At 36.1% G+C, this 25864-nt stretch overlaps 3 protein-coding genes across 3 annotated transcripts; 1 reads left to right on the top strand and 2 right to left on the bottom strand.

The window, feature by feature from the left end:
- The first annotated feature begins 1447 nt into the window (after positions 1-1447).
- LOC132632830 (flavonol 3-sulfotransferase-like) lies at positions 1448-2776 on the top strand. The gene has a single exon (XM_060348929.1). It carries the CDS (start codon positions 1542-1544, stop codon positions 2604-2606), a length of 1065 nt encoding a protein of 354 aa, XP_060204912.1. The 5' UTR covers positions 1448-1541; the 3' UTR covers positions 2607-2776.
- A 3090-nt stretch (positions 2777-5866) lies between these two features.
- LOC132632829 (isoaspartyl peptidase/L-asparaginase) lies at positions 5867-8890 on the bottom strand. Its single transcript, XM_060348928.1, has 4 exons — positions 8446-8890; positions 7499-7732; positions 6923-7009; positions 5867-6617 (listed from the first exon to the last, which is right to left on the bottom strand). The coding sequence occupies exons 1-4, from the start codon at positions 8605-8607 to the stop codon at positions 6153-6155; spliced, it is 948 nt and encodes a 315-aa protein (XP_060204911.1). The 5' UTR covers positions 8608-8890; the 3' UTR covers positions 5867-6152.
- Positions 8891-9620: 730 nt separating this feature from the next.
- On the bottom strand, positions 9621-25291 carry LOC132632828 (uncharacterized). The gene is made up of 27 exons (XM_060348927.1): positions 24952-25291; positions 23607-24347; positions 22691-22787; positions 22504-22601; positions 21294-21425; positions 20787-20855; positions 20401-20523; positions 20171-20320; positions 19849-19980; positions 19639-19718; positions 19381-19475; positions 19205-19272; positions 16967-17068; positions 16812-16882; positions 15498-15605; positions 15330-15405; positions 14044-14180; positions 13802-13961; positions 13506-13685; positions 13298-13414; positions 12905-13060; positions 12079-12246; positions 11852-11964; positions 11642-11765; positions 10227-10322; positions 10079-10141; positions 9621-9988 (listed from the first exon to the last, which is right to left on the bottom strand). Exons 1-27 carry the CDS (start codon positions 25108-25110, stop codon positions 9935-9937), a joined length of 3669 nt encoding a protein of 1222 aa, XP_060204910.1. The 5' UTR covers positions 25111-25291; the 3' UTR covers positions 9621-9934.
- Between the last annotated feature and the right edge of the window lie 573 nt (positions 25292-25864).

The raw sequence follows: 25864 nt of genomic DNA, 5'->3' as shown, positions 1-25864 counted from the left end.
AAAAAAGTGGTCCCCATTAAGCTTTAATGTAGCAGTCTCTTACTTATCTCTCCCTCCAATCTCCATAGCTTTTTTTGTACAGGTAAGGATTAATTTTTCAAAAGTAGTTCTGAATATATTATTATTAAGCTTCATTTTTTAAAAGTGACTATTACAACTGATTACATTTTGTAGTTCCATGGGTGATATCTTACCTCACTAACTGTAATTCTATAATCAAATTAATTGAATATTGTTACAACTGATAAAATAAATTACTCGGATGTTTATTGCAGTACTGTTTAATATCCTAAAAAGAAACTAAGATGGGTATTACATTCTCAAAAGGCATTTTCCAATGTCTTAAGTTTCTAATTATATACATAGCATCATACTAGCCAAAATAATTTATTAGTATATACTTATGATAGGTTAAGTAAAAAAAAAAGATAGATTATACCGCATCTATGCCCATGTTATATGACACAATATACATAATCACCATATGTATAAAAAGTTTCACGTTTTAGCCTAGGGGAATGGTAGTTCAAATGACGTTTCCGTATTTTAGAAGCAGTTAAAAATTCAATAAGTTTTGAAATTCTGGTTCAAATTTTATTAAGGCGTAGTTTAAAAAGTGTCTATTAGCCTTTTTTTAAAATAAAGTCATATAAACTGAAACAAAGAAATAACATCATGACATAAATTATTGAGTCCGTGCTCCCAAAATTTCTATATTTACATACATGACTTTCAAGAAATATTATAGAATATATCAATTCTTTTTATAATTATATAAAAATAAAATTATAAATATATGCTGGGCCCATACTGGCACGGGCTCTGGTATCTAGTATATCATATATTGCCACGGTATCATAGATGAAAAGTTCACTCGTTAAAAAAAGAAAAATACAAAAAAAAAAAATCAGTATGTTAGTTTTATATCATTTTTAGAAAACATTAATTTTGACAAAAATTAAAAAAGGTCTGGTCATATTTAAATATAAGTTTTGTTTTCATTTGTAAAAGAATTACTTTCATAAACTATATTTTCTATTAATTAATATTTTAATAAATAAATTACTTAATTTAGTCTTTTCTTAATTCTTTCTTGTTGTAGTCTACTTATTTCGTTTTTCTATATTTTATAATCTAAAAATAATTAGCTAATATTTTTATTTTTATTTTTAAAACAAAAGAAGAAAGATTAAAGAGAAAATAATGAAAAAACAAAAAAAAAAAAGTAAAAGCTAAAGGACAAAGACAAAACTGTGGCTTCAATCCATACCTCATTAATTGTCCAATCTGCATAAAGACAAAGCTTATGATTATAATCAAAACTGTGCATGAAAATGCGGGAAATAATTTAGTGCCGAATAGGCATTCATGTAATTAGTTTTAAAAGGGGTAGACACGGATAATTACTTTGGTGTTTATGGGTATTTTGTGTAGCTTTCCCTATTTTTAAGGGCACGGGCATTTTTGACCCAATAAATAGTTCTCTGACAAGGCTTATAAATGTAGCAAGAGTTTCGACTCCCTTTGCTCCATTAACTCCAATGGCAAGCTTCATCTCTACCCAAAACTCCCCTCTACTCACAAATGGTGCCACCAAAGAAGAACAAAGCCACAAAAATCACCAAGAATCCCCTGATATAATACTCTCTGAGCTTCCAAAAGAAAGAGGTTGGCTGAGTGATCAGCATGTACGCCAATATAATGGCTTTTGGTATCCCACTGTAATTCTCCAAGGTCTTATAGCACTTCAGCAAAACCACTATAAACCAAAACCAAATGATGTCTTAATAGCCAGTTACCCAAAATCTGGCACCACATGGCTCAAGGCCCTTCTTTTTTCCATTACAAACAGAGCAAAATACAATTTTAACACACATCCTTTGCTCTCTTCAAACCCACATGTGTTAGTACCTCACTTAGAGGGCTATGCTTTTAAGCACCCAACAAATCCAACACCAAACTCTTCTCTAATGCAATCTCATCTTGCTTTCAATTCTTTACCAGAGTCCAACTGCAAAATAGTGTACGTTTTTCGCGACCCGAAAGATGTGTTAGCTTCTTTGTGGCATTTTGTCCAGAAATTAAGACCCAAAGACCTGCCACCCATTTCTCTACCAGAAGCATTTGACCAGTTTACTAAAGGGTGCTCCCCTTTTGGTCCATTTTGGGACCATGTAATGGGATATTATAAGGCCAGCTTAGAATTTCCAAAGAGGGTCTTTTTCTTGAAATATGAGGATTTGAAGAAAGATCCAATCTTTCATGCAAAGAGATTAGCAGAGTTCTTGGGGCAGCCTTTTTCCTTGAAGGAAGAAAGTGAAGGTATTGTTGAGAGAATAACAGAGCTTTGCAGCTTTGAGAAACTGAGCAATTTGGAGGTTAATAAAGATGGTACACGTGCTGGATTTTTTATTCCTACTATTGCAAACAACACACATTTCAGGCAAGGCAAAGTGGGTGATTCCGAGAACCATCTTTCACGGGAAATGATTGAGGTTCTTGATGAAATCACAAAGCAAAAGTTAGGTTTTGATTTGATGACCACATCCATCACTGTGCAGCAAAAGGTAAAAAGGATTGAGACAGACAAGAATCATAGCAACTAGCATGATTTTCTTCCTGAGGAAATTGTCCAATAAATTGATTTTTCTTTTACTCTCTCCTTTTCTTCAGTTGTTTTGGTTACCACATGTAGTTCATGTCGCAGCTTTGGTTCTTGATTACAATAAATGTGTACCAGCTCTCTCACAATTTACGTGACATTTTCATTTTTTGATATTCAAACTACATGAAATTTGACAACATTTTAAAATAGTATTTTTTTCATCAAATTGATATAGAAAAAGTTGCTAACTTACAGTGCTTTTCTAGTTTTCAAATATATAAATTTTAATCTTAAAATATTGAGTTAATCTAATTTAATTTAGCTTCAAAATTTGATAAATTTGACTCTCAAAAAAATAAAAAGTATCACATAAATTGGGACGAAGGGAGTATTTTTATCCATTTCTGATGCCTTGCAATCCTTCATCTCCATTGTAGTGAATCATTTTGGTCCAAGTAGTTTAGCTCGTATATAGTCTTGTAAGCACAAAAAAGTAAAGTGTCCACTGCGGCTTTGGCTGGACTTAGTAGTTTGGTTCAAACTCTGTATTTATTTTAAGAATTCAATGAATATGTATAGATCATTGATTTAGAACTCAATAACTTAGGAGTCGTTTGGTAGATTGTAAAAACACACTTTATTCATGTATTAATTTTTGCATAACCTATACCACGTTTGGTAGCTAGTAAAGAGATGCCTTATTCATGTATTAATTTTTGCATACTTATACCGCGTTTGGTAGGTAGTTAGGAAGTAAATGATTCATGTATAAAATTAGTACGACGTTTGGTTTGCAATTTAAAAACCCGCATAACTAATGCATTTATAAGTTGTAAGGGAACTTATGTATTATTTTATGCGAAGTAGAAGATGAAATAACCAATACATGAATAAAAAGTTAATATAATATTTTTATTTTAATTGTAAAAAAAAATTCTAATTTTAAAAAGTATATAATATTTCTTAACGTTTAATATAACAATCCAACATCCAAAGAAATAATTTATGCATAAGTAAATCCTGCATAACTAATACATGTATTATTAATACATGCATAACTGATACATGCATTACTAATACCTGCATAACTAATAAATGCATTACTAATACATGCATAATTTTAACCAGCTAGCAAACGACCCCTTAAAGTTTAGAAGCCAAACGGATAAGCTTCAAATCTTAGAGAGGCCTCTATGAATGATTGAGGTTGTGGAATGTGATTTAGCTCAAAATTATAAAAATACGTTTTACTACTTTCTTGTGACCGATTGTATTTTAACGAACATATTTTAGAAACCTTGAACACTAAATACAATGGACGAATTAACTATATTATCATCGTCGAGAAAACGACTCAAGTTGAATGATTGCTCCTTGTGCCTCGTGAATATTGTGGATCTTTCTTTTAACGATTACGAAACACTAAAAAAGTATTTTAAAGATAAAAGAACTCATAAAAACATTTTCTGTCACACCATATCCTGAAACGTGTGCATATAATAAGGGCGTACCCTTGAAAGAATTTACAAATCTTTTACAAAATCAAAGATTCAATAAAATTGTGAAGCACATATGTCCAATAAACTTTGCAAAAGACGACTATGAGCTTTCCAATATGAATTGATGAGTGTGGGCGTGTGGCTAAATCAGAGTCTGTTCTATTTGTTCTCTATCTTGTTAACAGGGTAACGCCCACATCCTGTTGCTGTTTGGTATTTTGTTATGGAACTTTAAAGGTGGCTAAATCTTGCACGACAGGAAATTTTGTAATAAATATTAGTACTATCTTTCTGCTGTTACAGCCAGAACGATTGAGACCCCTCCCTCTCCACCAACTCCCACTTAAAAAAAGAATTGAAAATAATGAACATGTTATAAACTGCTTGTGCATATTGTCCGTTTTGGCGCACCTCACGGCTTTAAAACGCGTATACAAGTAAAGGCTTCAGGCCCAACTTATAAGCACGCACACAATCCCGTGTGCGAGCGATGTGGGAACTTCAAGTTCACAACACACCCCCTCATCGCGAGCATCGTGCTGATAACGTGTTATAAACAGCTTGTAGATGTTGTCCGCTTTGGCGCACCTCACGGCTTTAAAACGCGTCTAGCAATGAAGGGAGGGCCACCAGACCCATAGCCTACTTGTAGACATTGTCCGCTTTGCTGTTTATAACACGTCATCAGCACGATGCTCGCGATGGGAGGGTGTGTTGTGAACTTGAAGTTCCCACATCGCTCGCACACGGGATTGTGTGTGTGCTTATAAGCAGGGTCTGAAGCCTTTACTTGTAGACGCGATTAAAACCCTGCTAGACGCGTTTTAAAGCCGTGAGGTGCGCCAAAGCGGACAATATCTACAAGCTGTTTATAACACTTTATCAGCACGATGCTCGCGATGGGAGGGTGTGTTGTGAACTTGAAGTTCCCACATCGCTCGCACACGGGATTGTGTGCGTGCTTATAAGCAGGGCCTGAAGCCTTTACTTGTAGACGCGATTAAAACCGTGAGGAGCCTGAAGTCTCCAAAGCGGACAATGTCTACAAGTAGGCTATGGGTCTGGTGGCCCTCCCTTCATTGCTAGACGCGTTTTAAAGCCGTGAGGTGCGCCAAAGCGGACAATATCTACAAGCTGTTTATAACAGAACATCGATTATTAGTCAATTATAGGACTCGTGGGCACCCAGTCCATCGATATTTCTGTTTTCACAATTCTCATCGTCCTTGTGGCCACTTTTGCCAACCAACTATTTTCACTGTGGATATCACAACACACAAAAGGTTCGCTGGATAGATTAATAGTTCTTTATTCAATTATTACTCCATGGTCTTGTGCAACGTGCTAAGTTTTCTTCGACAAGTGTGGACGAATGCATCCAAGCATTTAAAAAGAATTGTACATCTTCAATAATTTGAAAGAAATTTAAAACAGAATTTAACGTCAACATTTGCTTACATTTATTCTATTTAGCTTAAATACAAAATACAATGGAATTCAAATTGGTCGAGAAAAAGAATTGCGCAAGTCAAAATTTGGGGAGAGATAGAGAGATCTCTAGGTTCTCCTGATCAAATTGAGAGCTCGTTCCTGCTTTATAGCAGTTATTGCTCTGGTTCCAAAGGTAAAGCTCTCGCTTCAGTTTTTTATTTTTTTGGAGATTGTTCCAAGTTCATACTGGGATAGACAAGCGGAGGGAGAACTAGATGTATCTTGCTAGGCAAAAACAGGTTAAGAGTAGATACCTTTTATACATATAGACTAATATGCATAACTGATGGTATTATTAAAGCAATAGGGTACTACAGTTGCACACGAATCTGACCTCACTTTATCACGGGTCACATCTTTTGCAGGGGAAGTACTTCTCCCATCCCATAAAGTGAAGTGTAAACATCATGTCCCTGAAATATTAAGTACAACATAGCATTAATTTGTCCTATACAAATGAAGGAGACCCAATTTCCTCTTATTGAACAATAGATTCTGTCACATTTCCTTGGTGTGGCTAGAATACACAACAAAGACTAATCTATTCTAATGAAAAGTTACCAAATTGCTAATTCTCTGTGACCATATTCAGTTGCACAAGCTCTAAACATGCCAGTTGTATTAAATGGCATGGTAACTTCGCCAGTGGCAGATACAGCAATCAGGCCAGTGGTTCCTTTTGGGGCACATTCCTCTACAACGAAATCTGCTGCCTCCTTGAGAGAAAGCCCTTTATACTCCATTAGAGCAGCCACGTCTCTTGCTACAGTTGCACGGATAATAGCATCTCCTTGGCCTGTAGCAGAGACTGCACATAGTTTATTCGCATATGTACCTGCACCAATAACGGGAGTATCTCCTATCCTTCCAACCATCTTGTTTACTAGTCCTCCAGTAGAAGTAGCAGTAGCTAAATGTCCATAGCTATCAACGGCTACACATCCAACTGTTCCTAGCTCGCTATCCCCACTAGGAGCTGGTGGCTTGTTATCTTTTGGTATAGGCCGTGTATTATAATCTACCTGTAAATTGGTAGCAGCGATATTAGCCAATAACACGGAAGCAGAAAGCGCCTCAATGTTACAATGACAGAAGAATTGAGTCCTAAATCACAAGACTGAGTTTCCAAGAAGGGAACGAGAACTCTGTAAGATGCATAGCCACATAACTACATTTAAGCTATTGAGGCTGACACCATAATCAAACTCACTTGGAGGCCACAAGAAGAGGACCTAGATCATATTTTTGTTTATATTTGCTAAAAATGAACACTAAAGCTCTGTTGATATTTGCAAAGATATAATAATGAAGAGATAGGGTTGCGTACCTGGACTCTGTTTGCTTCTTTTGCTTGCTTTAATCTCTCAATATTTCTTGGAGTGATAAAATGGCTTGGGTCCATGGTTTCAACCCCCTTGACAACAGAATCATCACAGTCATCAAATAGAGTCAATGTCAAAAAGGCTCAAAAAGTTAAACGTAATACAACCATACAACCAGGGTTATTCTCAGGGAAAAAGTTATTAATAGGAATTGTTAACTAAACTAGTCACTCAAGCCTGAATCCTGATAATCACATAAATGTCAAGTCTTTGCTTCATCATAATATAATTTTTCAAATGGAGCTCTCAGTTAAAAGAAACCCCCCAAATGTTGGCGTATGCAACTATCAAAGATAGGCAAAGAGGTATGACTATCATTCATCAGCAGTAAGTACTTCAAGAACTTCTGCATGACTTTCTGCAGGCATGTCTTAATTTAAGTGTCAATCAAGCCAATTTCACAAACTCATAACCAACTATAAAGCAAAAAACTGCTAAAGAATCAACTATGCTACTGGACCCTGTCTCAGTTTCTCCTGGATGTCCATAAGAGAGAAGACCATTAGAAAGTATTTACAGACCTGCTCCCTTGCAAATGCTTCCGCTCCCTCAAATGCAAGATATATATGTGGAGTTTTTTCCATGACCAGCCTAGCCAAAGATATAGCATTGACAACAGTGGTTAGGCCAGAAACAGCTCCACAGTTTTTCGTATTCCCATCCATGATACATGCTTCCATTTCTACTGTACCACTGCTGGTTAAAACAGACCCTCTACCAGCATTGAAGTATTCGTTGTTTTCCAGTTCACGCACCTGCTTAATTCGATCCAGTTAAAAGCTATCATAACATCAGTAAAAGGTAGATTACTCAGACTTTTAAAGGTTCCCAGACGACCCAAGTTTTACAAGTTTATCTAAAGCGTCCCCAAGCGCATATATAAAATGACGCTTTTCCTTTGCACGAATTGAAGTAGTGAGAGTATGTTTTATAAGAAAAACTGAGCAGGGGGTAAGAGCACTTTTTAGAACATTAACAAAAATCAAATAGAGATTATGAAACCAAAGCCTTGTCAGTACTCAGAAAATTGGTAATTTTCTACTAGACTTTCTGAAATCATCGGAGGATCAAATAAGTCTTTGAATAATGTTGAAAGATGTTTACGTCAACGTGCAGTTGCATTTATAGTTGATATCATGTAGAACCATGATATCACTAGTCATCTTCATGTTGGAATCCATTAAGTTAATTCTTTAATAAGCCTGAGAGAAATAGCTATTCAACACCTAAGTATCAAACATAAAACAGAAAGAAAAAGAAAACAGAGATCACAGAAGGAGATGGAAAATGAATGAAATGGCATAGCTTTTCATCTAATTATCCATCTTACATGGGACTAAAATAAAAATAAAAATAAAAAACAGAAAAGAAGCTATAAGTAGTCATAATTGAGTAGGAGGATCCATCGCTAATGAGAAATTGAACAGTTGCATAATCCTTAGAGAGAGAGAGATGGGTGTTATGGTACCACGAGTTCAACAACATCTAAAGGGGATTTGTGGGCCTTGAGAGCATCGATGCCCATCTGTAAGCAATGACGAAGACAGGCTTCTCTGGGCTCACGGACATCCGCGGGCAGATCCATGGGTATGTCACCTGCTCCACCGTGCAACGCTATTGCCCAACCCATATTTACCCCTAACAACCTCCGTCTTTACGCTACCCAAGCTCTTCTCCCTTGTTTTAATTAGAGGGAGAATGGAAACTCCACACAAATGACTAACTGTTTAACGTTAGACTGAATTTGATAAAATCTTTTAAGTTTGCATATTTGAAAAGTAAATAAATATAACTAGTAACAATAGTTGATAATTTCGACTATTTAAATGAGTCTTGAAAAAATTACTTATTTGATTTTCGAAATTCAAATTCAAAAAATGCAGTATAAATTGAAACGGATGGATTAGTTTTTTGGCTCGCAGTATATACCGCTGATTGGCTCTAGCATGAATCAGTTGTTAATATCTCTTATTTCTTTCCGGCGAAAAGGGCCAATTTAAATTGATCATATCATTAGTTTAAGTAGCATACAGTTAAAGTCGAATATCACTGTAGCTAATAAAGCGACATGAAAGTACAATTAATTTCTCGCACTTAGATGAACTTACACTATCAAAAAATATATTTGTAAAACATTTTCTCTCATTTGATAATATTTTATCTGCCCTCGAGGTTTAAGAACTACTTGATGATTTTTCCTTAATTTTTTATTATGATTATTTTCCCGTCTTAAGCATGTTATTGTTATGATTGGCATTGCTATTTATATTATGTCCGAGTTTCAAGATAACGTAGTTTTTCATGAACTTGTCCGTCCCTTTTTCGATTAGCCTTGAAAGCCCTATGGGTACCAACTCATCTTAATAAAATTTTATCACATTTATAGTAAAATGGGAAAAGGACAAATTTTGCCCGTGAATTGCAGGGGATTGAGGACAAAATTATCTCATTTCAAACAGTTCGGCGGCCAAGTTGATCATTTTCCTATTTCACTTAATAAGGCTTTAAGCTCATCAGGTGTCCCGGCTTACATGTGGTGCAGATTGAAGCTGAAAGTCATATGAGTAGCAGAGAGATTAGTTGCTCCAACGCTTCTCTCTTTGGAATATTCTAAAACAGGTTTGAAATGTCGAACACACTGCATGCAATAGCGTTGAGGTCCACTTGCTTTTTAATTTTTCTAACAAGTATAACAAGAATATTCTATATTTACATCGAAAGAATAACTTCTAGCCTAGTACTCAGTACTTACGGATGACACAAACGAATCTTGAAAGCTACTTCCCAGAAGATCAGTTTTGCAAGGCGGTCTCGATAACATATCATCTGCTAGAGTTTAACAAATGTCAACGATTTAGTCGGGATGTACAAACGAGTGATGGATCTCTAATATCAACACTGCTGTAGAATGTAAGCACAGAACAGGGAGAGCAAGGGAGTGGGACCAAGCCAAACACCTAAGACAACTCCGATATACTCCTGAAGTAGGATTCTTCTTCCTCTATTACACCCTGCATGAGCAACAAAGCTCCGTATTAGCAGGTGTAAAGAATGCTCCAACGCTTCTTTAACTTAACAAACAAATTATTCTATTGTCAAACCTTGATTATCATTATGGCGGCATCCTTGTGCAAAACCTCATTGTACTCGTGACAAGAAATATTCTGCAATACTTAAAAGCATGACTTTTCGATCTTTTCGTAAGCAGGAAGAACGATAACATTAAATAATTGGCAATGAAGTACTCACTTGCACACAGTTAGGGCAGCCGGTATCGCCAGAGCAATGACATGATGTAAGAAGTTCTAAAGCAGCAGTTAGCAGCTCACTGAATATATGCTGCACCTGCGCAGATCAACAAAAGAGGTTGTGACAATATTATTTCCTAATTCATGTGGTAAAGAATTAGATAACTTTTCTCCATGGGTTAAGCTGAATCACAGACAAAGTGGCTTAGCATTTCCATAATGATAACAACCATTGGTTTTGCCTTTCAATACCACATCCACTATACAAGTAGCTATCCTACTATTTACTCTGGTGCAACTGTTGTGACATGATTGAAAAACTTAGCCCTGTGGTAAAATGCATCCCTGTATGTTGGAGAAAACCAGAGATGGGATGGTTTAAACTTAACACTGATGGTAGTTTTGTGGATATTCCTAACCGTGCCGGTATAGGTGGCATTCTAAGAAATGATTTGAAAAATGTAACTTCTTTGTAAGCTAGAATATCTTGATAGCTAGGGAGGATTCTGTTCATTTGGCTATCTCCTCCCTTTTAGATTGTTTTTACAATCTCTTTTGTAGACTAGAGGCAAGGTTCCATGTCCCCCTCTAGTCATTGTAAATTATCTTTACTTATATAATACATGGTAGGGGTCAAGCCAAACCCCCCACACCATAGGTTCATAACCTAATGGTGATGGCTTAATATAAAAAAAAAAAACTCTGTTCATTTGCTAACCATGTTCGACCACACCAGTAGAAAATTTCAGTTGTTCTTTTCTTCAGGTATTGTGATCATTTTAGCTTTATTCTAATTAAAGTCGCTGAAGAGACAACAGAGGAGATGAATTAAACATTCTTAAGGCAGTTCGGAAATTACTATGTTTTTGAAAGTTTCCAAATGATAAAATAAATGACCAGCCCTTTTTCTATTCTGGCCAAAGATGCCTTTGAGCAAATCAAGTATATGTAGGACAATTTTGGGTTCTTTATAAATATTTGTCGATATCCAAAATCCACCTCTTACACTTATAAACAAAAGCTATTTTCCAAACGTTTTACATTTGCTAGGCAGTAAAAGTTGTTTCCCAACTACAAGTTCCAACCACATTATCTTATACAAGTCATTCTGCAGCTTACGTCGTGCATGCTCTTCAAAGGAGTTCTAACTAACTTAATGATTAAATTCAATAAAATTTCCATCTTATTATTATAAATTTCCTTCCTTAATTCATCACTTCAGTAAATAACGTCCTAATGAACTTTTCAATCTATTTCGAAACCTAACCGATTAAATTTCAGGCCCTTTTTTGTAATTTTCCTGGTTTTCCTTGGAGTCTTGATAAAATGGCACAATCATACAATTAGCTGTTAAAATAACATAATATGATTAAAATCAAATCATGATAGCAAAGGAATCAACTGCAGACAGTTCACCTGTGCTGAGATGCCAGTCCCTCCAGGATGTGGGTCATAAAGCAGAATTCTTTCTGGAACATTGCGGGCATCATAAGGGTTTACACATTCTGAAGCTAAATCAGATGAATTGCAGACTATGTACCTTCAGCACAAGTTTCAAGAGGCAATGAGAGAACAATTCAAATGACTGTTGAGCCAGATCTATAAACTCGTGTGGTAGAAACTTACATAGGAACAACATTAAGAAGAGCATGACCAGCAGCATGTAAGCCTCCTCGGAATGAATAATTTAAGGTCTCTACGGCTGTCTTTATGGTATGAGGAACTTGAATCCAGACAGCCTGCATGTGCATTAAAGCTACAAATTACAAAAAAAGGAAAGAGTACTAAAACAGTGATGAACAAACATCACACATGGAGGAACTTCAGAAAACACATTTTGAACTGGTATTCACCTGGGTTTCATATGTGTAATTAGGAAGTGAAAGTTCAACAGTGTCAAAGACTTGGTTGCTCTTTTTCCATATTTTGCGGAAACCGAACCATGTGGTTGTCACTTTGCAACTTTGTGCTTGGGCAGTTGTTCTTGGAAGTCGCAGACTAGTAGTCCTTGCTGGATAAGCCTACATAGTGGTAAAATATGTATCATGTCAATCCAACGTTAACTGGAATGTAACAGCTGAATTTTATAAATGACATGGTATACAAAGAGTAATTTCACAAGTAGCATGCAATAAGCAATATGAGAATTTCCTTTTTCTTAAATAAGATGAATAAAGCATTTGTATTTCAAGACTAGCCAGTTAATCAAGGATCTCTCTATGATTGCAAATGCATTCTAGGAGTTCTTCAAATGAAAGCAGGAATATCTACCCATCAGCAGTAAACGTGATATGAAGAGGCCATGCTTCTTTAAATATCCACCATACTTTTCATGGCTTGATGTGCAGGGTTTTCCTTGACTAAAGGAAAAATTCAAAAACACCCATACAAAAAACAAAAATTCAACCAAACACGAGATTGAATAGTCCCAAATTCTATCCCGGGACTGTTATCCTATATTCCAGGGAACAAACGACATCTAAATAGATAGAGACCAAAAAACACCCATCATGAATTCTAGAGATTAACAGCTCTAAAAAAGCAAGCAATGTTTTTAGTTATTTACTCGAGCAAATATCTCTACACTGAGATTAAGAAAAAAAGGGCCACCGCTTAAAGAAGACTGACGCAATCCTTGAAAAACATGTAGGAAAATGGAAAGGAATACTTGAGACATACAAAGTTGGCACCAGTGACATGGACATCAGTATAGTCACGAGTTTTGGTATAATATTTCAAGTCCGCTCGTTGGCACCAAGCAATTCTGTTTGCCACATCAAGCTCCTTCACAAGATACGTCTTCCCTTGATTCATATAATTGGCCCCTTCATAAACCTGTAAATTATTTGGGCTTGAACTGATTAACTTGACAAGGTAACGTCTAAAGAAGCCAAAAGAAAACCTCAAAAATAAAGTGTTCTGCTGCACTACATGTATAACACACATGAATATAAGCATCAGAATGATGATCTCTCTCTCCCTCTCTTTTTCCTATTAGTGTTTTTGTTCTTCCGCCTTCTGCCAATAGGAATAATCACAAGAACTTGCCAAATATAGTTGCTACTATTTTACCTGAAAGAAAGCCTTGCTTTCTTCAATTTCTTCCAGGACTTCATTCTTTTGAATGTCAATCACTTTGTACCGCTCATTTTCTATGGCTCGAATACTAATGGAACTTGAAGGCATCTTCTGGTAACAGCATAAAATGGTTTAGAAAGCCAACCAAAGCCAACTCGCAAGCACAGTATCAGTGATTAACACTAAACTCAAAGGATCATACCTCCAACCCGATGTAACTCCATATTCTGGCTGCAGCACTACGTGATATATCTGTACTCAGAATTCCCTTATGTTTAAGTGCCATTATGATACTCTCTAAGCCAGGTCCAAAGTATTTCTCGTCATCAGACAAGCTCAGTGGATGTTCAAAAGCAGCAGCAGCCAGATGCTGTTCAAGAACCTGCCAGACACATGCTTTTCAAATGCTATGTGAATTCCCTACTAAACACACGGTTCAACCACTAAAATTGAAAATGAGGACAAGGTCAAGAAAACCCATTTAGAAATCAAATCAACCTGGCGGTTTCTTGCATCTATATGACAACATTCAATTGGACCCCTGAAAAGTTTCTGCGGGAATTTCATGAAATATTGATCCAAAGGGCCTTCAAAGGCAACATAAATAGCAAGTGATGCATTTCCCCGCCTGCCTGACCTTCCTGCTTGTTGCCACAGACTTGATGAAAAAATATTTGAACTACATCAGTAGGAGAATAAAAGTGTAAATCTTACGAGGGTCACATACAAACAGTTAATACCTAGCTATACTGCCTGGAAAACCCAGATGTAGGGTTGCATCAATATGTCCTACATCTATACCCAATTCAAGAGCATTTGTAGCAGCAATACCGCATATACTGCCATTAAAAAAGTCATGCTCAATTCTTCTTCGGTCCTGCTCCATGAAGAACTAAGGTCAAACTATCTTTTTGCCAATATGCAAATTACGCCATACTGTTATCTGTGTTAAAACAATAAGCACAAGTGCCAAATAGAAACTATGGAAGCAAGAATTAGCTATTATAATGAGTATTGAATTCCCATATACGGTAAAGAACATAAGGTGACAGAAGATTAGATTGAGCTAACAAGATTGATATTAGGGTAGTAACATGATTTAGCTTGGAATCAGCCTATCCAAGGCTCTGAATACCTAGTAGAGATAACTTTTTCTTTTTCCCCTTTTCTGATAGGTAACATACTTTAAACCTTTGCTTACAATAAAGTTATCCTAACAAATACAGTTTGTCTGCATAGGTTAGACAGTCTTGTGTTTTTCTTTTGATTGTATCCTGAGAAGATCAGCTCTTCATTGGTCTCTTATGTTTAACAAGAACTCACTCTTGTGAGGGTAGTAACATGACATAACCTGGAGTAGCTATGAACATTTTAGTAGTGATGCATCTTTTATTTTGATAGGTGAGACTACTTTAAACCAATGTTGCTCGGACTCTCGGAAGATGCAGCCGGGTGCGTGTCGGATCCTCCAAAAGTTGAGTGTATTTTTGGAGGATCCGACACAGGTGCGGAAACATTTTTGGAGAGACCGAGCAACTTAGCTCTAAACCCTCACTTACAACAAAGTATTCCTTACAAATAAAGTTTGTCTACATATGGAACTAGTGTAGTGCTTTCATTTGGTTGTATCCTGAGAACGTTATCTCTATTTGAAGTCTTTTGTCCAACAAGAAAAAAATAGTCTCTTTGAACTCATTCATTTTCGAAGAATCTAGGGCAGAATTTATTTGGCAAATTTGCACACTAGCTTGAAGTATACCATCACCGACAAATTATTTTATTTATGAAGAGCATCAGCCACAAGTATAAGGTAAGAATCATGCTATTTTGCAAGTGAATAAGTTACTGAACAAGTGGATATGGATACTTTAAAACGGTTCAAAATGAAACAAAGTTGAATTCGTTTTACAAGACAATATTGTAAGCAAGTTTAGAGCAACATGAAACTTGTTTAAGTAAGTTTCCTTCGGAAAGATCAACTAAAGAGGATGAATAAACTGTCCTTAACCAAGTTATAGATTCTGACCTCAGCAATATAACCAGCTCGGTAAGCGCATATAGTATCAACTAAATGAGGTGCTGTTTCGTGAAGAATCTCACGCCTTCGGACAACAAAATATTCCAGCATACTAAACTGTTAATAGAAGATAAAATGAGAACAAACAATTTACTTATGTAATGGAATTTCACTTACGTGTAACATAAGACAAGCTCACAAAGTTTGCGTGTTTTACAAAATGCAATACAACGAAGACCATGCTGCATCATTTCTGCAAAAAGGCAAGAAACCTCCAAAATGGGACTGCAACAGAGACAGAGAACTAATGTTGTTAGAAATTAGGACACTTCTCTAAGATCATGAAAAAAAAAAAAGAGAAAAAGAAGAAAGAAAATGTATGGGCCAATAAGGTAGAACATTCCTGTTAGGGCTATCTTCCAAGAATCTAACATATTCTCAAGCATCCAACTTATAGAGTGATGAAGTGGATCACATGCATAATAAGGAAAAAAGAGGGAGATACAAGGAACATGTGAAAAAGTCAAGGTGCAAGGTTATGGTGAGGTACGTGGCACTAACTAATAATCTAACACAAACCTCTTAGCTGCAGAGTGAAGTTTGTTAATGCTAATTTGGATACTTATATCTTACCCGTTTAGCAGTAGAAAAGCTCCTAAAAACTATTTCAAAATATGTCAGTAAATCAAATGTCATTACTAATTAAATGCAGTAGTCCTATCCATTTTAATCTAGTTTCATAGGTTTGAATGTTCATTTATTCCAAAGTAGTTATGGAATCAGATTCTTCATCACAATTTCTTTGATACGTAAAATCTCTACCAGAAACTATGGAAAGTATTCCTACTATTACCCTGTTTCAAATGCATCGTGACAATACACAATACGACCAGTGTCTACCAACAAGTTATCAAGGTCTCCTATATGTGTATATAACCAAAGAAATTTGCTGACATGGGGAATGGGGGATATAACCTGCCTCATGTTGGACAAATGCATATAGTGTATGCCTTGATTTTAGTTATCCTCGTTGTGGTGCGTTCATTACAAAGTGAGCTTCTGTATTTCAGAGGAGAACTGATGTCCTAAGCTCTACCCTAATTTCTTCAGAATTCTTACAAGATCATTGCTAAATGTTGTATCAGATGTATTCTCCTCACATAACCTACTTGACTCGTAATTTACTCGGCCAATATCTTCTCATTCAACCTTATTTAAAGATAACAGTGTTATCTTCCTTGTAAATAACTATTCATTCAATTCCATCAAGATAGGCATGGTGGTAGTATCATGTTATATGTTGTCTCCTAAGCCTACATTTTTTTTTTCAATTCCTCAACAAAATGGTCACGCTTTGAAGAATAGATCCTGGTATATATTCTTGTTTGTCGAGAAATGAAACAGCAGGGCATTTATAATATGCATTTAGAAAACAAAAGGTGAGATCTATATCAAATTCTCAATGGACACATAGCAGGAAATGATTTTCACCTTGATCTTCTAGCAATCAGATGCTTGTCAACAGAGTCATCCTCAACGCCGCTCTTAATTCTCTTTGAGATCTGCAAGATAAAAGTACCACAAGTGAAGGGAAACAGCTTCCAATTGAATACACGCAAGCTAAAGGACTTTATCAGAGAACCTACCATTTTCAGGCGCAAAGGAGGATTCCATAACACAAAAAGCTTTGAGCCAGATGGGCTGCCATCATTCTGAATCAACTCTATTGTTGGTAGATTTGAGAGCTCCTACATAACCCCAAGGTGACGAGATGAGATTTTTATAATCAACAAATACTAACTAGTCTGAAACAGTGTTGTCAAAGGCGCGCTTAAAGAGCGCTTTGCTTCGCTTTATGTGCGCTTCAGTGTTATCATCAAGGCTCTAAGACAACTTTTCCTTGCCCATGAGCCTTTCTTGAAGACGTGACACTAGATAATTGATATTTCACTTTATCGTAATGGTTATACAATTTCTTTGTCCATATATTTGTTATTCATGCTTATTATTATTAGTCTTGGACTAAACATATATATATTTGTATTTTTGCACCATTGCGCCTTTTTTCATTAAAGCCCAGGCTTTATTTGCGCTTAAAGCCCCAGGCTGACCTTAGAGCTTTTTTGCGCTTTTCGCTTTTGATAACACTGGTCTGAAATGATAGAGCATTATGAGTACCCTCTATTTGTAATCTATAACATGCAAGCATTTAAGGAGTTCATCCTAGACTTCACCTTTAGATGAATTCCACAGATAAAGGTGGAAGCCTCTGCTAATGCAGAAGATAAGAATGGTGTAAATTTTGAGAGTTCAGGGTTGCTATGTGAATGACAAAGAAACTAAAGAGGTGTGATCCTCAAAATTACCACGGAAAAAAGTAGTAGGCAACAGATATCATGTTATTATCACATTATTTTAAAAAAACAAGTAGGATAATATCAGGAAATATGAATGCAAAACACAACAAAGCTACCAAAAACACAGAAAGCAGGCAGAATAAGAGTCAACATCAACATATTATCTGTGTATAAGAAAATTTCTGATAAAAATTTTCTTTATAAGAAGAAAGAATTAAATCATGATAGCTAGTGGATTTCTCTATTCTCGAACTGATTAAATGAACTGTAATTCGAAGTATCCTACCCTGGGATGTGGTCAATCTCTTTGAGGCATGTCAAGCTGATGGGAAACGAATGGTTGGCAATTTCACCATGAACACTTCAGATTTTACAACAACAATAACGCCTCAGTCCCAAACAAGTTGGGTCAGCTACCTGAATCCTGACCATGTTTCTTCAAATCTGGTCAAGATATTTCCGTTTTAAGTATTTTCAAACTGAATAAAATTTCTGATAAAAATTCTCTTTATAAGAAGAAAGAATTAAATCATGATAGCTAGTGGATTTCTCTATTCTCGAACTGATTAAATGAACTGTAATTCGGAGTATCCTACCCTGGGATGTGGTCAATCTCTTTGAGGCATGTCAAGCTGATGGGAAACGAATGGTTGGCAATTTCACCATGAACACTTCAGATTTTACAACAACAATAACGCCTCAGTCCCAAACAAGTTGGGGCAGCTACCTGAATCCTGACCATGTTTCTTCAAATCTGGTCAAGATATTTCCGTTTTAAGTATTTTCAAACTGAATAAAAATTCTGATAAAAATTCTCTTTATAAGAAGAAAGAATTAAATCATGATATCTAGTGGATTTCTCTATTCTCGAACTGATTAAATGAACTGTAATTCGGAGTATCCTACCCTGGGATGTGGTCAATCTCTTTGAGGCATGTCAAGCTGATGGGAAACGAATGGTTGGCAATTTCACCATGAACACTTCAAATTTTACAACAACAATAACGCCTCAGTCCCAAACAAGTTGGGTCAGCTACCTGAATCCTGACCATGTTTCTTCAAATCTGGTCAAGATATTTCCGTTTTAAGTATTTTCAAACTGAATTTAGGTTGGTTTTCAAAGATTTTATTCTGATTCTCTGTCTGCTTTATCCAGTAGAGTAGATTTAGATTTTGTAGTTGAACGCAATATGCTGGTAGACTTGGTGGGTGAGCTTTGTTTGAAATTCTTAGCTTTGTCAACCCCTTCCCCCCGTCCTGGCATGTAGAAGATAGTTTATAAGTGAGTCTTAGCTATTTAGAAGAAGGGCTTCTTCTAGTTTTAACTCTCAACTCTTTTGGTATATCCCTTAAGGTGGCGAGAGTTTGTCCTTTCCTTGAGCATATTCTGGTGATGCCTCATCTCTCTTTCACTTGTCTTCTTCATTTCTCATGTCATACAGTAAATCATACAGATATAACTATAAGCACTACCTAAAAAGTTAAGGATTATATATAGTAAAACTAACTATCCATGTTATTGGATACCTTTGAGTGCTCCACGGGATTTCCAGAAGTCGCAGAAGAAAATATAAATGAAGGATTACTGCCATACACTGCATGAGAAATCAATTAAAAGCCAACTTCCCATAGGAGGCACAAACAAAACATAGAAAAGGATAAAAAGGTCTCGTGGTAGCAGTAGACAGCAAGGAAAAAAGTACCATGAGAACAAAGTCGGCGAAGTCTCCTCAAAATAAGAGCAGTATGACATCCAAATGCCCCCTTATATGAATGAGCTTCATCAACAATGACAAACCTGAGACATGTAAATTAAATTAAGGTGTCAACATTTTAATTTAAAAAAGTAAAAAAGATTACTTCCAGGGACACTCAACCGAAGTAAAAGAACGAACCAGGAAACGTTCAAGCACATTAGTAATGTGAAACAAAATTAGGACTAAATAATCAGGAAAATTTACCTAAGATTTGATAAAATTCGACTGAATTGTCTATGACATGGCAAGATTGAGACATGCAACATATCAGGATTTGTTATCAACTGTAAAAAAAAAGATGAAATTTCAGTACTTGCATAAGAAAAGGGAAAGGAGAGGTAGGAAATAGACCAACATAGGAAAGGACAAGAACAGAAATCTCCACCTATCTATACATCAAAACTTATTGTATACCAGTCTAGCATTGTCACGCAGCCACTTCCTATCCATCTGAGGAGTGTCCCCATCATATACACCAACGTTAAGGCCAGCCCTAAACTCATTTGTCATGTTTAATAATGACCTTAGTTGATCCTGTGCTAAAGCCTGCATTGACAACTCAAACAATGTAGAAACTGCCGCAAAGGTGCTACGAAGGAATCATTAGACTATAATGGAATTGAGGCAAATCTTAACAAAGGCAAAGCCTATTCAACAAACACAAGCAGAAAATATAAAGGCAAAAGACTTCTCTGACACTAGCATTCTCAAAGACTGAAAGTATAAAGCAAGCGACCTTCGTAGGAAAGAGGAATAGAGCACATGCTGACAAATTCTGGGATAGTATTTCCAGAACTGGCACATTGTAGCAAAGAGATTTCCCACTGGATGTCAAGGTAGCTACAACAACATTTTCCCCCGCAAGAGAAGCCTGAATAGACTCAGCCTGTAGATTTAAAATGCTTAGATAGTTTTGGATAAAAGTTTGTTAAAAGGGAAACCACATTAGATAGACCAGCATATTACCTGATGGCTATATAATCTCGTAATTCCAATATTTTTCAATGCCAATATTGTGCTTTCTGAAAGTGTACTTGGGATCTCAACATAGTTGGCATTGCGGGCACTGATATTTTCTATATGAACAACCTGCACGAGGAACAGAATTAATGGTGGACAACCGTGGCTTAGCTCTAACAGCAATAATTGGCCATATAGCAGTTAAATTGAAGTCATTCACAATTGAGCACATGTCTATTGATGTAAGTGAGGGTTCACCTTTCTCCGACAGCATAGCAATGAAATGCTTTCTTGGAGCAACTCACCCAAAAGAAAAGGAAATGGAAAATATGTAGTTGCCAAGAGGGGGAGAAGAATAATGTCAAAGTGTAAAAAGGCAACAAGGTAGAAACCTGTCCATCAGATCCAATCCCCTTTCTCAGATGTTCCACCATTTCCAAAGGTGTCAAAGGATTTGTATCCTGCATGTCAAAAGCTTATCAAAATTGCAGAACTATTTTTCTGGTCTTAAACTTAAATCATTTACGATTCTTTGTCATCTATCAGAAAAGGACCACAATAACCAAGGGAATCTTGCACTGATAAAAGGTCATTCAAGACCTGCTAAGTTCCCATCATTTCTGTGCCTATGTTAACAATGAATAGTTCCTTCATAAGCTTGAGTGACCTCTAAAAAAACAAATATCTAATGTTATTTGTAGTACTCAGGCAAGCACTTCTAATGAAAAAGAATTACAACATAAAAATCAAATGCAGAGAAAGTCGTGAACTGGAGACTCTCACAACTGCAAATGTACAATTAAGATACAAAAATTGTGGAAAGACATAGATGCAGCATGTTATAATGGATTAAGAGAGCATCAATTACAAAAGGCTTAGTGCAGGGTTGTACGACTTACACAACATTTTGCTTCAAAGGAATGAGAACTTGCTTGTTTAGTGTCAATGCCTGTTGCACCAATACCACCTTGCTTCACGAAGGTAATGAAATCTTCCAGGGAAATGTTAGAGAACTCAATTCCATTTTGACGCTGCATTACAACATTAGTAATTTCATAATTTAAATCTTACAATAACTATCAGAATGAGTCGGTCAATATCAATCAACTCCGCTTATGTGAAAGAACAGCTCGTTCAAAGCCCAGATAAAAAAGAAGGGCTAAAACAGTCAAACTATAAAGGACCTCATAACATTAAACAATCAAAATAAACACTTGATATAAAAGGCTCAACGACTTAATAGAAAATAAATAAAAATAAACACTTGGTTGAAATCATCCACTCTAACGATAAACACTTGCTTGAGCCCACACGCTCTAGCGTTGCTGAGGAGAATTACCTAACTTGTGCTTGTGGGTCAGACATGCTACCTGCTTGATTAAGATGCTAGACACCACCGAATTGTTTTTGCAAAAGGCACTAAGATTTGCAGCATTATAAAGAGATGCTTATGTTTGTGACAATAATTCATCTACCTTCCAGACGATAACATAAAGCTAAACCCAGAATACTGCCCACCATATTTTTTATCTTTCTTCTTTTTTAATCAGAGAACTTTGAAGGCTATACTGCCCACCATATAGTACGTAAGTAATCTCCAATAGGAAGAATCCCGAGATCATAAGTGTCAAACAATCTTAATTGCGAGATATTATAATTTTTCGAAAAAAAATCTTTCCTTTAAAGGCAGCTGCAACTTAATATATTAGTGAAGGGAATAAACACAACTGAAATGAAGTTAAACCAAAAATCAGCTGGAGTAGACATTTGCATACTTGTAAGAAAGAAAGGGATGAAAAAACATAGTCAGACGAGTTCTCTAGTCTGAACTACCAAATTAGATATACCAACACATCCACAAACAGGAATGTGTAGTTAAACTTACAAGATAAAAATTCAACAGAGCATAAAATATGCATGTCATACCAACACATAGGCGTGAATAAAAAAGTTTCATGACTACTACTCTGCATCTTAACTGCTTGAAATTTCCAGACATCTGGACATTGCATAACACCAAAGTCAACTTTAAAATTAAAAAAATTGAGGATGCCAAGACATGTTTTATTGGATTAATAAGTATATCATTCAAGGTGAGAAGTGACATACCTTTAACAACTTAACCAACTTCAAAAGACTTGTTCTGAATGCATACTCCCTTTTCTTCATTGAGCGGAGAACATTTGATATGGTTACACCTTTTTTAGCTACTCAGCAGAAAAGGAGAAAACAGATTTATTCAGTGCTCAAGCAGCCATTTTTCTCTATCAAAGAGTCAAATATGAACTAAGCATACTTGCACTCTGGTCTCCCTTTGTTGTTAAGTTTCTGAAAATGACAATACCATCCTTGAAATTTTTACCCACTGTATCATCATCAACAATGTGTACAACCTAAAAGAAAATAAGGCGTAAGTGATTGAAGAAGAAAGTGCATAGTCCTGATCAGTGGTCTATCCAGACCTTAAGGTTGAAATGCAATAGCGAGAAGGGGGAGGACAAAGCCATTTCAATCTGATGTATTAACATATTTAGCAAATTTATAAGGAAAAGAATATAACTTCAAAGGATTGTGGGAGCAACAACCACTTGACACCCCTCAAAATCCTTCTGGTTATGGTGATACATGAAAAGAACCGAATGGGATAAATGATTAGAAGTATAAGCGAAATTAAGAATGTAAAAGCTTGTTTCCTATAAATTCCAAGAACGGATACTGACATCATATCATACATTCACTGAAACCAAGTATGCAAGTACGGTAAGCAAGGAGGAAATAAAAAAATAAAAAAGAGTCACACAAAGTTATATACAAACTACTACCCCTTTTTTGAATAAGTGAGATATCATTTGGCACCACTCATGTTCTCCAGAAAGAGAAATCCCTACTCTGGAAAAGGTAAACAAAACTCTGTAGATCAGCAGACTATGCTGGTCCTCCTAAGTTCATAAGTTCAACTTGAGAAAATGTTCAGACTTTATTATTATTACAGGACTTCCTTTCCAGTTGTAAGCTCCCTGTGACAAACTTGTGATCATCCGGAGGCACTTCTGCAAGGCCCTCCAACAATTATCCATTGTCAAAAATGAATGAGTGAGGCCAAAAGTCAGGGTGTGACAGAAGTATGTGAAACTAATGGATAAAGAAGTCGAAATATATCAAAGTAAGTAGGGGATAAAACTGTTAAGCTATCCCGAGGTCCAACAAAGTACCTTAGGACAAAGTAGGGGAAGTTTCTCGATGTCTGTGACACCGACTTGAAATCCAAACAGACAGAGATGATCAAGTGCTCCCTTCAGACTGGAGTAGGTAACTTGTCCCTGCTGAAGTTGCAGGGAAGCTGAATATATGTTTAAAAAAGAAAATATTTTGCTTATACTCCTTAACCACATCGGACACCCGCACGAATCACTACCACTCGAACATGGATCAGATACATTGTCCTTTCTGTTGGCTTCCTTACACATGCAGTTGCCTGAATCCGGGTCGGTAAAACAATTTATAGACGCTAAAATCTGAATAAACATATTAGCTTTCTCGTCATCCATGTTGTTGGAAGATGATTTTAGTATGCTTAAAACTAGCTCATCTGCATGTCCTTCCATCTTGTCATTCTTGATGCTTCTCTTGCGCTTAACCTGTGAAGAAGAATTCAACGGAACACTGCCATTGAATCCATTTGAATCTCTAGAACGTGTTTCATCCAAACGAACTTCAGTCTGATTGTCGTTACTAGAGATGCTGCTCAAGTAAGACAAGTCTTGCATCATGTCAGACCATGCTGTCTCAGCTTGCTTCAAAGTTGAGCCACCAACTGGGATAGATGAGCTTGCCTGTGTCTCAGTTTTCTTGTTCTGTTGTCTGTCTTTCTTAGTATAGGGAACAAGTACCAGAAATTCCCCACTGCCAACTGAATGGTCACTTACCTTACTCTCTAAACCCAATTTGACACCCTGGTCAAAAAAAAAAAAATTATCACAAAGATGAATATACTTAATAATACTGCAAAATCCTAAAAAACACATTGAGCATGAGACCCTGATATCCCCACCCACAAAAAGTTCAAAAGAGAGAAGGTTCCAAGAACTATGTCTCTTGCGGGGTTGTGGGGGGGGGGGGGGGGGGGGGGGTTAGGCTGACTATCAAGCACACAAAAATACCAAATATGAAAATAAAACCTACTCCCTCTGTCCCATAATACTTGTCACATTTCCTTCTCGAGAATTAAACTACTTGATCTTTGACCGACATTTTAACAACTTACTTACTTAATACGAGAGAAATTGCAACTTATACTACTTTTCGTGTAGTGTTTGAATATCTAAATCCCAATTTTAAAATATGAAATTAATCTAATCAAATTTAGCTTTAAAAAAAAAAAAGTCAAATTGACTCTGGGAAAGCAAAAGTGACAACAATTTTGGGACGAAGGGAGTACATCATACTTGACATAAATCATCAAACGGCAACAAAAGATTTGAAACAAAAATATAAATTTTGTATTTCAATAATTCAGGATTGTACTAAATGGAAAAGATGAGAGGAGGAAGAGATTGCCTTGAGAAAGAGATGGAAATTAGGGGAAGTTGAAGCGGGAGGGAAAGACTGGTTGAGGAGTTGCTTGAGTTGTTGAATGGTTTTGTCCGGCAAAATGGAGACAACTATAGATTCACCAGTTAGGCTACGCACTTCCATACTTGTCTCTGATTCTTCCATTTGTTTCCACTCTGTTATGGGATTTGTAGGTTGTTCACGCTGATTATTGCCAAGGAATAACGTTGTGGTTCTTGAAATGGATTCTTGCAATTGGCTTTTGGCGTTGCGGGGAAGGAACAAAAACCTAATATTGGCGGGGAATTGCCGCTCACGTGCAAATCCCTGCCCATGCACGTGATTGCAGAAATACAGAGCGAGCGGTTCAAGCAAGAAAAGTGCCAAGGAATGTAAAATGTAAAATATAACTTCGAATTAGCCAAGCTTATTCCCCTCCCCCTCCCCCAAACTACTTATTTTTTTTAATAAGGACTTATATCTTTTTGTTTTTAAATAAGGTGTTTGGCTAAGCTTTTTAGGAAAAATAAGTGTTTCTGAGGAGTAGCAGAAGCAATTTTTGAGAAGCTAAAAAAAATAGTTTTTACCAAAAATACACTTAGAAGCACTTTTTAAAAGCTTGGCCAAACTCTAATTACTGCTCAAAAGTGCTTTTAAAATTAATTGGTCAAACACAAACTGTTTTTCGCCGAAAGTACTTTTTTTGAGAAGTACTTCTGGAAAAAACCACTTTTCGAAATAAGCTAATTTTAGAAACTTGGTCAAACAAGCTAAGAGTACAAAATATCTTGAAAAATATTTTCCGCTTTCAACGTTTTTATAAAAAATCAAACTTCTTTCAATTTTAGCATACATAGGATATTCTCTTCTTTATATTTCAATTGAATCTTATAAATATCCATTGTGTTATAGATTATTA

This window comes from Lycium barbarum, chromosome 3 (genome assembly GCF_019175385.1).
Source record: "Lycium barbarum isolate Lr01 chromosome 3, ASM1917538v2, whole genome shotgun sequence".
Classification (NCBI taxonomy): Eukaryota; Viridiplantae; Streptophyta; class Magnoliopsida; order Solanales; family Solanaceae; genus Lycium; species Lycium barbarum.
Note: the sequence above shows the minus strand (reverse complement) of the source record. Positions and strands in the feature narration are given on the sequence as shown.